This window comes from Heptranchias perlo, chromosome 30 (genome assembly GCF_035084215.1).
Source record: "Heptranchias perlo isolate sHepPer1 chromosome 30, sHepPer1.hap1, whole genome shotgun sequence".
Taxonomy (NCBI): domain Eukaryota; kingdom Metazoa; phylum Chordata; class Chondrichthyes; order Hexanchiformes; family Hexanchidae; genus Heptranchias; species Heptranchias perlo.
In genome coordinates this window covers 14,743,625-14,761,630 of record NC_090354.1, presented here as the reverse complement: position 1 = coordinate 14,761,630, position 18,006 = coordinate 14,743,625, and the positions used below count along the sequence as shown (strand labels likewise).

The 18,006-nt window shown below is 44.7% G+C and overlaps 1 protein-coding gene across 1 annotated transcript in view; it reads left to right on the top strand.

The window, feature by feature from the left end:
* The first annotated feature begins 3,599 nt into the window (after positions 1-3,599).
* The window catches only part of si:ch1073-13h15.3 (all-trans-retinol 13,14-reductase), a 34,655-nt gene continuing 20,248 nt past the window's right edge, over positions 3,600-18,006 (top strand). Inside the window, 3 exon segments of the mRNA XM_067969160.1 lie at positions 3,600-3,747; positions 13,185-13,326; positions 13,472-13,509. Coding sequence (XP_067825261.1) covers positions 3,600-3,747; positions 13,185-13,326; positions 13,472-13,509 — 328 coding nt within the window.

Sequence of the window (18,006 nt, the reverse complement as noted above, 5' to 3'; positions counted from 1 at the left end):
CATTAATCATGTTTCTAGTGAGTTTCAGGTCTTCTGAATGAGGACTGGGGTTGTGAGTTGGGCACTACTGATATAGGAGAGAAGTAACTGATTCCATTAGGGTCAGCTCAATATCTTGTCGAGGATCTAATACACTCCTGCAAATCTCACTGGTATCACAGAATTGTTGGCAGAGATGTGGAACACTTCACTCCTTGCGTTATATCTTCTGGGAATTTTTTCAAGCAATGATCGTTAGGAGGGGTGTTAATAAAAACAGTTTTCCAGTTCATTGGTGGTAGCGTAATAAAACCTTATTAGTGATAAATTAAACCATATCATGTCATGCTATTGAGATGTTGGCAGAAAAACAAAACTCGTATTTGGGATTGGGTAATTCTGGAACAGTTTCGTCTCATTTAAAAAGTGTTTTGTTTTACTTTGTATGAACAGTCATTTTACGAAGTCATGTTTGGGCACAAGGATTGAGTAATGTTGGCATTGTTAAATGTTTGAAAATATTTCACCGCACATAAGTGCATGCACTGATGCAGCCCCATCTGTCAATCTCAAGTTTAAATAATTGTTTCATCAAATTTATTTTTCACTGCATGGCTCTTTTCTGTCAATATGTTTAAGAACCTCAGCAACATGTTCTTTAGACTGGTGGGAAATATGGGCAGTATGTCGAGGGTATTATTATTTGAACCCTATTAGTTTTACTTTCCTGCCACAAATTAAAGGGAATGAAAATTCAACAAAGTGAAATGAACTAAACATGACCTTAGAAGGATAGGTTAGGCAATCTTGAATATAGCTACACCGCAGTATGCTTAAAGATTAACTGTTTCAAAAGGCTGCCTGCCTACAGTTAATATGAATAAGAACACACTAACTCCAAGTTTTGAAATCAGATAAAGATTTATATTTTGGAGTTTGGTCGATAGTCAAATTTACATAGTGCACGCACAGTGAACATACACTGCGATTTTTGTACTGAAGTAAGAAGAACCACTATATCAAACCCTAGTTTTAATCATTTTTATCCCTGTTCCAGTCAATTCTAAATATAAGAATACTCTGACTTTCATTTGAAAATCAATGAACATATGCTATTTAATACTTTCCCGATATAAAGCAACTCTTTATAAAGAAAACTTCTTCCCTATTTTCTCCCTTCCTTTCCTGAAGGTACCAACTCTTGCTGGGAGCTGGCAGTTCACCAGTACCTTGCATAGGGGGCCGCATTTCCTACACTACAACAGTGACTATACTCCAAAAGTACCTCATTTGCTGTAAGGCGCTTTGGGACGTCATGAGGCAGTGAGAGGCGCTATATAAATGCAAGTCTTTCTTTCTTTTGGTGTTGCACAGTTAACCCCAGCACCATTGTCATTACTGGGTATGTATGGGCTACTGAATTAGACTGGAATCATATTCAACAATACGCGTAATACACAATACAAAACTGGAATCATACCAAAAAATACAAGTTACTAGTCTGAAATCAAACTCAACAATATGCGCTACTAGAGAGGAAGTACACTCAACAATACACGTTGCTAGACTGGAAACACACTCAACAATACACGTTACTAGACTGGAATCACACTCAACAATACACATTACTAGACCGGAATCACACTCAACAATACATTACTAGATTGGAATCACACTCAACAATACACATTACTAGACTGGAATCACACTCAACAATACACATTACTGGACTGGAATCACACTCAACAATACACGTTACTAAACTGGAATCACACTCAACAATACACGTTACTAAACTGGATTCACACTCAACAACACTAGACTGGATTCATGCTCATCAATACATATTACTAGACTGGAATCACACTCAACAATACATATTACTAGACTGGAATCACACTCAACAATACACGTTACTAAACTGGAATCACACTCAACAATACACGTTACTAAACTGGATTCACACTCAACAACACTAGACTGGATTCATGCTCATCAATACACATTACTAGACTGGAATCACACTCAACAATACATATTACTAGACTGGAATCACACTCAACAATACATATTACTAGACTGGAATCACACTCAACAATACATATTACTAGACTGGAATCACACTCAACAATACATATTACTAGACTGGAATCACACTCAACAATACATATTACTAGACTGGAATCACACTCAACAATACACGTTACTAAACTGGAATCACACTCAACAATACACGTTACTAAACTGGATTCACACTCAACAACACTAGACTGGATTCATGCTCATCAATACACATTACTAGACTGGAATCACACTCAACAATACATATTACTAGACTGGAATCACACTCAACAATACATATTACTAGACTGGAATCACACTCAACAATACATATTACTAGACTGGAATCACACTCAACAATACATATTACTAAACTGGAATCACACTCAACAATACACGTTACTAAACTGGATTCACACAACAATACATATTACTAGACTGGATTCACACTCAACAATACATATTACTAGACTGGAATCACACTCAACAATACATGTTACTAGACTGGAATCACACTCAACAATACACGTTACTAAACTGGATTCACACTCAACAATACATATTACTAAACTGGAATCACACTCAACAATACATATTACTAGACTGGAATCACACTCAACAATACATATTACTAGACTGGAATCACACTCAACAATACATATTACGAGACTGGAATCACACTCAACAATGCACGTTACTAGACTGGAATCACACTCAACAATACACATTACTGGACTGGAATCACACTCAACAATACACGTTACTGGACTGGAATCACACTCAACAATACACGTTACTAGACTGGAATCACACTCAACAATACACATTACTGGACTGGAATCACACTCAACAATACACATTACTAGACTGGAATCACACTCAACAATACACATTACTGGACTGGAATCACACTCAACAATACACGTTACTGGACTGGAATCACACTCAACAATACACGTTACTAGACTGGAATCACACTCAACAATACACGTTACTAAACTGGATTCACACTCAACAACACTAGACTGGATTCATGCTCATCAATACACATTGCTAGACTTGAATCACACTCAACAAAAGGCATTACTAGTCTGCCCTATACACTTGCCCTAGCAATGACATGAACATTTTCACTATTACTCAACTCTTATTAAATTGTTGAAGGCAGATTTGAGAGACATTGGTGTCGATTTTCGCCCTCAGCAGATTTCGGGCGGACTGAGAGCTTTGCGAGTCACTCACGGGCCTAAATTTGAGACCCAGCTTATTTGAATCATTGTTAGAGACGCTGAGGATTTTGACAATGCTTGCTTTTTGTCAACAATACGTTGATTGTTTTCATGTAATACTTAGATTTTTCAGCCTTTTGCAGGGAGTGTGTGACATTAAAAGATATAAAAAGACCCTTTTATTTAAATCCATCATTTATGGAATATAAAAAGAACACGAGACTCTGCTTTCATTCTCTGCCCTTTTCTCGCTCCAGTTGGCCCTTGCCCATAGTCTTTGTTTGACTTTGACTCCTCGTTGCATTACTGTCAATTGTTGGTTCAATCAGCATGTTGCTCTTTCTGTTTCCTGTACTTCTTTTACTTGTGGTTATTTTATTCTATTTTTATCTCAGTTCATCTTTTGCTGTTGACACCAGAAAACCAACCAAACCTTTGGTAGTGAACAAAGATGCCAGGGCCTAAATCCTTAAGTGAGGTATGTCATTTCAACTTTGATTAGCATCTTTGTTAGAGTTAAGGCTTTAATAAAAAGAGCTCTGGGCTATAATTATGGCCAAACTAAGGCATTTTAACTTAAAGAATCATGAGATTATTGATGCTTAGAACTTTCCGGGCAGAAGAATTATTTTCCAGCAATTTTACCAATTTTGATTAATAAATATATTTTAAAAATGACTTGCTGTTACAATCAGAGCCCAGCTGCTTACTGGCCTAATTCTCAAATAGCGGTAGCATAGTGGTTATGTTACTGGACTAGTAATCCTAGAGGCCTGGACGAAAATCCAGAGTCATGAGTTCAAATCCCGCCACGGCGAATTTAAATTCAATTAATTAATTAAATTCAATTAATTAAATAAAAATCTGGAATTAAAATACTAGTATCAGCAATGATGGCCATGAAACTACCAGTCATGGTTCACTAATGTCCTTCAGGGAAGGAAACCTGCCGTCCTTACCCAGTCTGGCCGAAATGTGACTCCAGACCCACAGCAATGTGGTTGATTCTTAATTGCCCTCTGAAATGGCCGAGCAAGCCACTCAGTTGTAAAATCTCGCTACGAAAAGTCATAATAAGAATAAAACCGGACGGACCACCCGGCATCGGACCACTGGGCACCGGACACGACAATGGCAAAACACCAAGCCCAGTCGACCTTGCAAGGTCCTCCTTACTAACATCTGGGGACTTGTGCCAAAATTGGGAGAGCTGTCCCACAGACCAGTCAAGCAACAGCCTGACATAGCCATACTTACAGAATCATATCTTTCAGCCAACGTCCCAGACTCTTCCATCACCATCCCTGGGTATGTCCTGTCCCACCGGCAGGACAGACCCACCAGAGGTGGCGGTACAGTGATATACAGTCAGGAGGGAGTGGCCCTGGGAGTCCTCAACATTGACTCTGGACCCCATGAAATCTCATGGCATCAGGTCAAACAATGGGCACGGAAACCTCCTGCTGATTACCACCGACCCGTCCTCCCTCAGCTGATGAATCAGTCCTCCTCCATGTTGAGCACCACTTGGAGGAAGCACTGAGGGTAGAAAGGGCACAAAATGTACTCTGGGTGGGGGACTTCAATGTCCATCACCAAGAGTGGCTTGGCAGCACCACTACTGACCGAGCTGGCCGAGTCCTGAAGGACATAGCTGCCAGACTGGGCCTGCGGCAGGTGGTGAGCGAACCAACATGAGGGAAAAACTTACTTGACCTCGTCCTCACCAATCTACCTGTCGCAAATGCATCTGTCCATGACAGTATTGGTGGGAGTGACCACCGCACAGTCCTCGCGGAGATGAAGTCCCGTCTTCGCACTGAGGACACCATCCAACGTGTTGTGTGGCACTACCACCGTGCTAAATGGGATAGATTCAGAACGGATCTAGCAGCTCAAAACTGGGCATCCATGAGGCGCTGTGGGCCATCAGCAGCAGCAGAATTGTATTCCAGCACAATCTGTAACCTCATGGCCCGGCATATTCCTCACTCTACCATTACCAACAAGCCAGGGGATCAACCCTGGTTCAACAAGGATTGTAGAAGAGCATGCCAGGAGCAGCACCAGGCGTACCTAAAAATGAGGTGCCAACCTGATGAAGCTACAACTCAGGACTACAGGCATGCTAAACAGCGGAAGCAACATGCTATAGACAGAGCTAAGCGATTCCACAACCAACGGATCAGATCAAAGCTCTGCAGTCCTGCCACATCCAGTCGTGAATGGTGGTGGACAATTAAACAACTAACAGGAGGAGGAGGCTCTGCAAACATCCCCATTCTCAATGATGATGGAGTCCAGCACGTGAGTGCAAAAGACAAGGCTGAAGCGTTTGCAACCATCTTCAGCCAAAAGTGCCGAGTGGATGATCCATCTCAGCCTCCTCCCGATATCCCCATCACGGAAGCCAGTCTTCGGCCAATTCGATTCACTCCACGTGATATCAAGAAACGGCTGAGTGCACTGGATACAGCAAAGGCTATGGGCCCCGACAACATCCCAGCTGTAGTGCTGAAGACTTGTGCTCCAGAACTAGCTGTGCCTCTAGCCAAGCTGTTCCAGTACAGCTACAACGCTGGCATCTACCCGACAATGTGGAAAATTGCCCAGGTATGTCCTGTCCACAAAAAGCAGGACAAATCCAATCCGACCAATTACCGCCCTATCAGTCTACTCTCAATCATCAGCAAAGTGATGGAAGGTGTCGTCGACAGTGCTATCAAGCGGCACTTACTCACCAATAACCTGCTCACCGATGCTCAGTTTGGGTTCCGCCAGGACCACTCGGCTCCATACCTCATTACAGCCTTGGTCCAAACGTGGACAAAAGAGCTGAATTCCAGAGGTGAGGTGAGAGTGACTGCCCTTGACATCAAGGCAGCATTTGACCGAGTGTGGCACCAAGGAGCCCTAGTAAAATTGAAGTCAATGGGAATCAGGGGGAAAACTCTCCAGTGGCTGGAGTCATACCGAGCACAAAGGAAGATGGTAGTGGTTGTTGGAGGCCAATCATCTCAGCCCCAGGGCATTGCTGCAGGAGTTCCTCAGGGCAGTGTCCTAGGCCCAACCATCTTCAGCCGCTTCATCAATGACCTTCCCTCCATCATAAGGTCAGAAATGGGGATGTTCGCTGATGACTGCACAGTGTTCAGTTCCATTCGCAACCCCTCAGATAATGAAGCAGTCCGAGCCCGCATGCAGCAAGACCTGGACAACATCCAGGCTTGGGCTCATAAGTGGCAAGTAACATTCGCGCCAGATAAGTGCCAGGCAATGACCATCTCCAACAAGAGAGAGTCTAACCACCTCCCCTTGACATTCAACGGCATTACCATTGCCGAATCCCCCACCATCAACATCCTGGGGGTCACCATTGACCAGAAACTTAACTGGACCAGCCATATAAATACTGTGGCTACGAGAGCAGGTCAGAGGCTGGGTATTCTGCGACGAGTGACTCACCTCCTGACTCCCCAAAGCCTTTCCACCATCTACAAGGCACAAGTCAGGAGTGTGATGGAATACTCTCCACTTGCCTGGATGAGTGCAGCTCCAACAACACTCAAGAAGCTCGACACCATCCAAGATAAAGCAGCCCGCTTGATTGGCACCCCATCCACCACCCTAAACATTCACTCCATTCACCACCGGCGCACTGTGGCTGCAGTGTGCACCATCCACAGGATGCACTGCAGCAACTCGCCAAGGCTTCTTCGACAGCACCTCCCAAACCCGCGACCTCTACCACCTAGAAGGACAAGAGCAGCAGGCGCATGGGAACAACACCACCTGCACGTTCCCCTCCAAGTCACACACCATCCCGACTTGGAAATATATCGCCGTTCCTTCATTGTCGCTGGGTCAAAATCCTGGAACTCCCTTCCTAACAGCACTGTGGGAGAACCGTCACCACACGGACTGCAGCGGTTCAAGAAGGCGGCTCACCACCACCTTCTCGAGGGCAATTAGGGATGGGCAATAAATGCTGGCCTCGCCAGCGACGCCCACATCCCGTGAACGAATAATAAAAAACAATGTTATGGAGTGCTCATTTCAATAACATTTCTGTTTTAGCTGTGCTGATCCTTCAGTTGGTAAGTGCATTGCCTACTGTAGAATCATAGGCCTTGATTTTAACTTCCCTAACCTGATGGAGGCCGGGGTTGGGAATATGGGCAGTGGGAAATGTATGCGCACTTCCTGCCCTGCATATTGGGGGCTTCGTAGACCAGTTAGCGCCAAACATGCGCCAGTCAGTATACTTCATGCAAGTTACTCCTCTGAGCATAGGTGTACAATGATAAGCAAATACTTTGCTGTCACTTCCTTCTTGCTTATTATTACTAATAGTATTATTGCTGTGTTAGAGATTTTACTGTTCCATCTCTTAGCATATAAGGATAGGGTAGGCAACCCTGAATATCGCTGCCATGCAGTGTGGCTTAAAGATTAAAGGGATTAAGTTCGATATTCTCCGAATCCGGGCGCGGGCATCTGCGATTAACCTGCGCCCAGTGTTTCCGACGCAAGCAGCACGTGAGATTTGCGCTGCTTGGCTATTAACATGATTTCTACGTGCAGCCAGCGCTACCCGCGCTGTTGAGAGGCTGCACGAACAAGCAGGAGGCCTGAAATGGGGCATGGCCAGCACTAGTTAAAGGCAGCCTGCACCTCTTAAAGGGGAGGTGCACAGTCAATGAGAGCATTGCAGGATGGCAGGCAGGATTGCTGGACCGGCAAGAGAGCGCGCACCAAGGTTCTCAGACAAGTCGCTGAAGGCCCTGGTGGAGGAGTGGACGAAAGGAGGGCCATCCTTTACCCGCAGGGTGGCAGAAGACCCTCCAACCCTCCAGACACCAGCTGCGCAGGCAGTGGGAGGAAGTGGCCTAAGAGGTGAATGCCAGGAGCATTGCACCGCATGGGTGGATGCAGTGCCGAAAAATGTTCAATGATTTGACACAAGTGGTCAAGGTGAGTGAATACAAGTGTCAAGTGGCATATCCTACCAACTGCACCACTGCTTCATGCACGACACCCCCCCGTCACCCACCCACCAACAAACGCTGCCCATCCGTATGCAATGCTGCACTTCGCATGCTGCATCTCACCCTCACATAGTACCACACTTGCATTGTACCGTACAACTCACATGTCACACACACTGGTAGCTATTCGACTATGACAGGCACATCACCCAGACACTTTGCAGGATACACACTGACACGCTTCCCTCTGTCTTGCAGGAGAAGGTAGCACCTAACAGCTGGCAACAGGAGAGACCTGAGAGAGGACAGGCACGCCCACATGTCCTCACCACCCGCCCCCCCCCCCCCCACCCCTCCCCGATGAGATATTGTTGCGCATCATTGGGCGGGCTGTCGCTGCGGACGTGGCCACTAGCAGCACTGGAGGTCCTGATGATATATACCTAATCCTCCTTCTCGTTTCCCACATCCCACAATCTTTTCTGACTCACGTGCTACGGATGCACGCACGTCTTATTTGCTCCTCTCCCCGCTCCACAACTCAACCTGTTTCCTTTTGTCATTGCAGATACCCAAGAACTAGAGTCTGCACTGTCCGAGGAGGAGGAGGAGGAGGGGCGGGGGTGGGGTGGGGGGCTGGTGGACACTGAAGCCACACCATCACTCGATCTGACACTCGCTTCCACCAGCTCAGACACTGACACTGCGTATTCTATAGAGGCTAGGTTAGAGGAGAGACCTGCACATGGTGAGACACCAGGCACAAGCGCATAGAAGCCGGGGCGGGGGGAATGGATACCACAGGTGCCAATTCACCAGAGGGCGAGGTCGCTCAATGGTTCTGTTGCCAAGGGGTCAGATGATGACTTCAATGGGCCAGGCTACAGCAGATGGACGTCCACCACCAAATGTTCAGTGCACTGGAAAGCTTGCCAGAAAGCCTGCGCACAATGTCAAGAGGCATGGAGGAGTCCACCTCGAACTTGACACAGGGCTTTGCACAGAGCTTGGAGCCCAACCTTAGCCACATGGAATGGGTGATCAGCTCCATCAGCACACCTGAGGAACCCATCACGATGCATTGTCTGATGGCCGATGTCGCGACTTCCATTGCAGCACAAACCGATGTGATCAAAGGTCTGCAAGCTCCAGTTGAAGCTCAGACTGCTGCAATGGCAGCTCAGACTACTGTTATGGAAGTGCAGACTGCTGCTATCATGGGTCTGGGGACCACTGTGGAACAGGGCTTCCAGGCCATCACAGCACTCCAGCAATCTGTTCTCCAGCTGATCACCAGGAGTGCTGAGGCATCACACCATGCGAGTGGTAGTGGTGCCATTGTAGTTGAACCTGCTGTCCCCTCTCAGGACTACAGCATTATTGCTCCCACCCCTGCTACTCCACCAGTGCCCTTGCTGTTGCCCATCAGCCAGCCAGGCCAGACTGCTGCAACTCAAGCCAAGATGGTGCAGTCTGAAGCCGGGCCCTCCCGGCCCAGAGCTGCTCAAGGTCATCCTCCAGGGCTATCTGCATGCTCCTCTATTGAAGATCAGCAGCCTTCCACCACCCATGCTCCAGCCACTGGGGATGCATCTCATAGGAGCACTAAGATAGGTAAACGCACATGAACGACAGGCACTAAAGGGATGCACAAGGATGAATAATCTCATTTTGTTTGCATAATTTCACGTGTTAGTTTATAAATGTGAATTTGAATTTGCATTTGGTGGTGGGTTTTTATTTCTGCAATGAGCTGAGGGAGGAAGCAATGTGTAATCAGATGGAGGGCGATTTGATGGTCATGTGGGAGAGGACAGGTGGGGAGTATAGGACTTTTGGTGACTTGGGAGATGCCCTTGACGTTATTGATATCGCTCACAGATCAGGTGAGCAAGCAGAGCCCTGGCAGACAGGGTCAGTGTTCCTTGTTGTCCCCTTGCATCTTCCTCCACTACCCCCTCCTTCTCCTCTCCCTCATCCTCAGCCTCTTTCTCCTCTTCAGCTTCTTCCTCCTCTGGCTCAGGTTCTTGCTGGATAATCGCTGGCAAGGGCTGTTCCCTCATAATGGTGAGGTTGTGCAGCATGCAGCATACCACGACGAATCTTGACACCCGTTCAGCTGAGTACTGCAGGACTCCAACAGAACGGACCGGGCAGCGGAAGCGTTGCTTTAGGATGCCTATGGTCTGCGCAAGGACGTTGCATGTGGCAGCATGGCTTTCGTTGTAGGCCCACTCTGCACGTGTGCGTGCGTTACTGACCAGGTCGTGAGCCACCTCATGAGGGGATAGCCCTTGTCACCCAGTAGCCAGCCATTCACTTGCCGAGCCGGTTCAAAGATTGCTGGCACGTTGGACTGTCGCATAGCAAAGGCATCGTGACTTCTCCCAGGGTAGCGGGCATTGACCTCCATGATGCGCTGCGTGTGGTCACACATCAGCTGCACATTCAGGGAGTGGAACCTCTTCCGTTTCATGAAAATGGCCGAGTTGACATGTGGAGCACGCATGGCAATATGCATGCAGTCTATGGCACCCTCCACCATGGGCAAGCCTGCAATGCGAGCAAACCCACATGCTCGCTCGTTCTGCTTCTCTCTATCAAGGGGGAACATGATGAACCTGTTGCGCGTCTCGTATCGTGCTTCCGTGACCTCCCTTATGCAACAGTGCATTGCACACTGTGAGATGTTGCACAGATCGCCAGCAGAGGCCTGAAAGGATCCAGAGCCGTAGAAGTTCAGCACCACGGTTACATTCGCAGCCATAGGTAATGCTGTCCTTGCCCTGCTCTGAGGCTGTAGTTGTGACTGCAGCAGGTGACAGGTCTCCATCACGACCTCTTTGGTGAACCTCAGCTGCCGGATGCACTGGTCCTCGCTCATCTGGAGGTAAGAGTGGTGTTCCCTGAAGGCCCTCATGGGATATGGCCTCCTGCTCAGTGCCCTGCACCTCCTCCTCCTCCTCCCCCCTCTCCTCACAGCTTGACCTCCTCTGCATGGCCTCTGCATGCTCCCAGTCATGTTCTATGCCCAGCGGGAGCCCTAGCACACCCATAGTTTCCAGGAATCTTATTCAAACATTGATGTAAATTACGCCAACCATAACGTAGTACCAACCAAACGACTCTCAAATATACACTAGCAGCTCTCTAAGTATAGGAAGCTTTAACAAACAAGTCCTATTCTACCAGCAGCCAGAAGCAATAATCCAGCAACAAATTTGCAGCAACTGCATGATCCCTTTAAATAGCGCTGGTGGGGGGGTCCTCCAGGCACTCTAAGACATCTTCAGGTGTTCGTAGTTAAGACAACGTGTTGAGTGGAGCGTTAAGTGCCAAAATGGTGTCTATCACTTTAAATCAGCATTGCATACTGATCTAATGCATATTCTCCCTATTTCACATACTGCTGGCGCTCGTTAGCTGCATGTGAGCGAAACCCTTTACCAAGATGGCATCCAGCGCATGTAATGCTAGAAGCATTTACGTGCATTCCATACACCATTTTGGAACTTCGGGAGGCCGGGTAGCGCCGAAACAACGGACGCTACATTGCTGAATTTCTAGTCCTAACTATTTCAAATATGAATAAGATTACACTACCTGGTAGTTTTGAAATCAGTTAAAGGTTAATGTTTATTTGTCTGTTTTGGAGTTTGGCCTATAGTCAAATTCACATACTGCACACACGGTGAACATACACTGTGATCTTTGTGCTGAAGTAAGAGGATCCATTGTATCAAACCCTAATTTGAAGAATTTTGTTTATTTTGGTTATGTTGCTCCAGCATCAGAGCACGTTGGCCAGCTTTGACCAGAATCTCTGCCACCGACAGTCCTCCAATCCACTGCCAATCACAATGGCGCAAAGTCTATTTTACATATAACATTACTTTGACTTTAAGTTGAAAATCTAGCAACATATGCTGCTTATAAAGCATCTCTTTATAAAGAAAAATACTTCCCAATTTTCTCCCTTCCTTTCCTGAAGGCACCAACTGTTGCTGGGTATGGTTCCGCGGGAACTGCCAGCTCTCCAGTACCTTGGTAGAGGTCATTCCTCCTCTGTGATCCAAATAACAAGCATTGACAGATAATCAACCATGGAGGACATCCTTGGAGAACAATCCGTTCTCACCCATTGTCCACACATATGTACTTTCCAGCAGTTGTCACTGGATAGAAATGAGGAGGGAGACACCTAGCTGATAGGATCCTTAATCTGAGGAGTGGAAACAGAGACCAATTATAACACTGCCTCAAAGAACTGGAGATCTGTGAACTCAAAACTGATTTGCGTTAGGTCTTGGGAACTTCTGGTCTGTATAGCTTGATGTGGTGTATTCACCCACTTAACTACTGGGGGAGCTTGCATTTTTAAGCAACTTGTTATTACAATAAAATCAGTAAAGAAATCAAAACTTTACACTCTTCTAGATATTGCTAAAGCAATCCTCTGTGGTGAATCCCTAATGAGGGAAGACTTGCTGAAGGTGATAATGATGTATGATGCTAAAAGATCAGCAAGCTTGCACTTGTTACAAATTCTCCATCACAATATTGTTTGCTTCCTGTTTAATTAAAAACCAATTTACTGCAAGAGAACTGGGGCCCTGTTGAATTATTCTAAATCCTATGTGTCCTGGATATAACTGAGTTTATAATATTAAGTACTCCTGACTTTAATCATCCAACCTATTTTTTACTGATGCATCTGCATTAAGTACATCAGTTTACTCTGCAGCATACTATTACTGAAGGAATTCAATGACATGATTGAGAATGGATCTTTCAACTTTTAAAACTCAGGAAACTTTGGGAAGAGCTTCCATATTGTGCACCTTGGGCTGGTTTAATCCAAAGCAAAGTTGGTACAACAGGTATTGTTGCCAGTGGTAAATATTCTACCTTTGCCCTGTCTTTTCAGGTTTTGCCACAGGCTAAGTGTCCAAGAGCCTTGATGCCATTGTGATTGGCAGTGGAATTGGAGGATTGACGGAGGCAGAGATTCTGGCCAAAGCTGGCAAACGTGCAGTGGTGCTGGAGAAACATGACCAAGCTGGGGCCCTGTTGAATTATTCTAAATCCTATGTGTCCTGGATATAACTGAGTTTATAATATTAAGTACTCCAGACATTAATCATCCAATCTATTTTTTACTGATGCATCTGCATTAAGTACATCAGTTTATTTTGCAGCATACTATTACTGAAGGAATACTTTCAATGAAAAGGGATTTGAGTTTGATGTTGGTAACAACATTTCTAAAATGTGTATACTGAGCTCTCAGAATACTCTGCTGTGGCTTTATGATCATTCTTATAATGAGAATGACAATCTAGAAATAGATAAGCTATTATACCCCTTGGCTACTTCTATGTGAAAATAGCTTAGGCAAATCTGACTTCTTGATCTCTATTTGCTGTTCTCTGGTTTCTTTTACTTAAACGTCAGACTGTGCCTTTTGATCAAAAGATAAATAGGTTAATTTCCTTGATTTAGTTCAAAGTCTTGTCTCTTTTATGTGAAAGCACAACAACTTGCACTATCTAAGTTCCTTTAATGTAATAAAACATTCCAAGAAGCTTCACATAGGAAAGAGAAGTCGCTGAGCAACAGTAGAAGAGGAGAAATGACTGAATGTATTGTTGAGAAGATAGGTTTTGAGGAAGATTTTAAAGGAATGGTAAAGAGGTTCAGGAATGAATTCGAAAGAGTGAGATCAAGGCAGCTGTAGGCTCTGCCCCTGAAAGAGGAGGATTGGGAGGCACAGAAGGCCAGAGTCAGAGGACTACAGAGCTGGGAGTAAGACTGGAGGCAGTTGTGGAGGTAGAAACAGACAAGGCCATCAAGAGATGTGTGAACCAGGACAAAGATTTTGAATTCAGTCTGTTGCAGAGGTCACTGAATGGAGGGCTGATGAACAAATAGGATATGATGCAAACAGCAGAGTTTTGGAATAGCTTGAGCTTATGTAGGATGGAGCTAACTGGCGATGAAGGAGTTATGTCTTGAAATAACAAAAGTATGGATAACAAGTCAGTGGTCTTAGTGATAGATTGGATACAGGGTTTGAAGCTCAGCTCAGAAGTAAGCAGGACCCCAAGGCTGCACACCATCTGGTTCAGCCTAACCGAGCAGCCAGGGTGTAGGATGGAACCGGGAACCAGGGTGCAGAGATTTTGATGGGAACCAAAATAGATGGCTTTCATTTTCACAATGTTCAGTAAATCAATTCACGTTCATCCAAAGCATGATGTTAGATAGACAATTCCACAATAAAGAGGTGATTGTGGAATTAAGCATGGTGGTGGACAGGTAGAGCTAGGTTTCATCAGCATATGGAAATTGACCCATGCCTGCAGAGTTGGGCAGAGAGGATCAGGGAACAGAGGGCAGGTCCCATAAAGGAGATGAGTTTGATGGGAGCTTAGTTGAATATGAGGAAGAAGTTACAGAGTGACATGGAGTTAGGGCTGAAGTGAGACTGGGGGACAGAGAAGGGAGAGGAGGAAGAGACAAAGTTTGAGGTAGCTGTATGAATAATCTCAATCTCTTAGACAAAAATGTCCTTAAGAAAGAACAGAAAAATGCTAGAAATACACAGCAGATTCATCAACATCTGTAAAGATAAATGAGAGGTTAACATTTTGTATGCAAACCCTTCATCAGAACCAAGAACTAGAAAATAAGTGAGTGCGCATATTTCCCATGTCCCAACTTCTGATAAAGGGTCTGCACCTGAATGTTATCCTGTTTTTTCAGCTTACAGAGGTTGACAGACCTGCTGTGTATTTCCAGCACTTTCCGTTTTTATTTCAGATTTTCAGTATTTGCATTTTTCTTTTTATCCATTAAAAAGAAACTGTTATACTATACTATAGATTTGCATGACTGCTACTGACGTGCAAATTAATCAATTTTCCCAGAAGTTGCATTATTATTCCATGTCATCTTTTTCTTTTATGAATTGTAGGAATACATGAAGCACTGTTAAGATTGTCCAAGGTGTTCTACGTCAAGGCAATTGACTAAAACATCAGTTTTGTCACCTAAGCAGGAACTTGAAATAAGGTTGGAGTGACTTATAATTCTGATGCATGACCAGATTAAAGGCTCCATTTCACATTGTGCTTGAGTGATACAATACTGCAAGATGTATTATGCTGTTACAGCAGGTTTTACTCGAAGTGTAGCTGCCTGAATATCCCATGCGAGATGCCAGTTGTCAGAACTTTGCTTATTGCTTCCTCAAACACTTTTAAAGGCAGATTTTATCTCTTGGCCAGGAGTCGTGCGGGCGTGGGAAGAGGTGGACGGCAAACTGTTCCGCCCTCCTCAACATGATCCTCGAGAGATTTTAACTCCCACGCCTCATCTACACAGGCCCCGATCAGTCTCCTGCCCGAACCTGTCGGAAAGTATCACCTGGCCAGCCGGTGCAGGAGAGGATTTTCAAGTGGTAGGAGGCCGCAGCTGGGGACCCGAAGGAATGGTCCCCATTACTCAGGTAAATGGTTGGGCGGGGGGGTCGGGAGGGGATCGCGGTCGCGGAAGGGGCAGGGAAGCCTAGGGCAGGAGATGCCCAAGGTTTCCTTGTGGGGCCCGAAAGAGCACAGATCCTCCTGGCCCACAAGGAAACAAGAAAAAATTAACTTACCTTTCTGGGCCTCTTCCGGCCCCAGCTCCTCCTGCCGCCAGGTTGGCTTAGCAGGAAAGTCAGGTCAACTTCCAAATGCAGGCCGCGGCTTAAAGTTGCAGCCAGGCTCCATCGCGCCATTGGAGCACAATCTGCATATTTAAAGAAGGACCCCAGTGCCTTCAGATGGGCGGTCCTCTCGCCTGCTCAAAAGATTGCAACCCGTGAGAGGACAGCAGGATCAGAGGAGATAACTCACTGTGGCCATTTTAAGTGCCTGACCGTCCAGTTTAAATTCACAGTGTTTTTCTTTGGTATTTCCTATCCCCTTCTCTGCCCCACCTTAACCATGATGTGGAGATGCCGGTGATGGACTGGGGTGGACAAATGTAAGGAATCTTACAACACCAGGTTATAGTCCAACAATTTTATTTTAAAATCACAAGCTTTCGGAGATTATCCCCTTCGTCAGGTGAAGGGGATAATCTCCGAAAGCTTGTGATTTTAAAATAAAATTGTTCGACTATAACCTGGTGTTGTAAGATTCCTCCTTAACCAGAAAGGCAGGACAATAAAGCTTTCAAGAATCTGTCAGTGCTATTCTTTGGTCAAACCACCTTCAGGCCTGTTAGCACAGCTTTCAACAAGATAATTTCTTCCCCACTCCAATCAGACTTTCATTTCACCTTTAGGCTACCCAGCTAAAATGAGCGACTTTTCACCCTAAGAAAAGCTGAGTTCAAATATCAAACAAGACAGGAATTGACACTCTGGTTTCCTATTTGAAAGTCCAATACCTGACCATTTTAGTTTTCAGAAATGTCCACTGTTTATCATGGTTTATTTGGACATTTTTAATGTTCAATAGTTCAGCAACTGCAAATAAGGAAGTCCAAAGGCACATTGTATCCTGTTCAGGGACAAATTAAATAATGTAGGCAATGGCATCAACAACACTCCTTAATCAAACAACAGGTAACCAGCCATTCTGGCATTAACTATTTGGGTCCAAAATGTAGACATTATGTAAGTTTATTTTTATATTAGCAGTATCCCGAAACTGGTCCATTCAAACTGTGTATTGCTTTGATCAGGCCACACGTTGAGAACTGTGTCCATTCCTGGTCACTTAGACACAATTGAGACAATCAAGCATTTGAGCCAATGCAGATACTGACCCCCCAGTGTCGAGGTTTGAGTTATAAGGAAAAACGGGAGAAACTTGGGTTTTTGAGCCTTGAAAGGAGGCATCTGAGAGGAGAAGGATATTTACAATGGTAAACATTATGGAAAAGATAAATCTGGAAAATTATTTTATGTTAAATTAAGTATGGGACAAGAGGATGCAGATTCAAACTAGTAAAAGACAAATGTATGATATCCAGAAATTCTTCTTCAGAGTAGTCAATACGTGGACTGAACTCCTGGATAGATTAGTGGAAAGAAAACCTTGGTATCATTTAAAAAACAATTGTACTGGGGAATTTAAGGCTCTCTCTGGATGAATTAAGATTGGGCAATGTAAGAGAATGTGATTGTTGCTTTTTTCTCTTTCTATTAAAAAGTATTCATTGATGTATTTAAGAGTGGTAACTTGGTGCAGTTTTATTAATTCGGCTGAAAATGGGTTTATCACAAAAAATAAGCATTTTTAATAAGATTGCCCAGTCTCTGAGTGACCTAATTTAGAATCATTGAAAATGACTTTAAAAAACTGTACTGAACCATTTATTAGTTTCATTGGTGTACACTAGTCAGTTTCTTAGTAAAGTAAATATTTTTTGATACGGAAAACTTTTAAAATGTGCCTATTAGTGCCTTTCGGCCTAAGAAAATGAGTACAATTTGAAGAGCCTTCCTGAACCAGCGCAATCAGTGAAATCTCACAGTATTGACCTGGGGGTGCAGCCAGTTTTATGGGCGGGGCCTGATCCAAGCGAACTGAATCTTAAACCAGCAGAAAGGAACACAGAATATATGAATGTTTTTGGTAACTCACTTACATTTACATCTGGTGCAAATGAATGGAAACTCTTGCCCCAATTTTTCTAGACTGACTATCACTTATTATAGAAAGAAGGAATTATCATGTCATTTGGAAACCATCAAG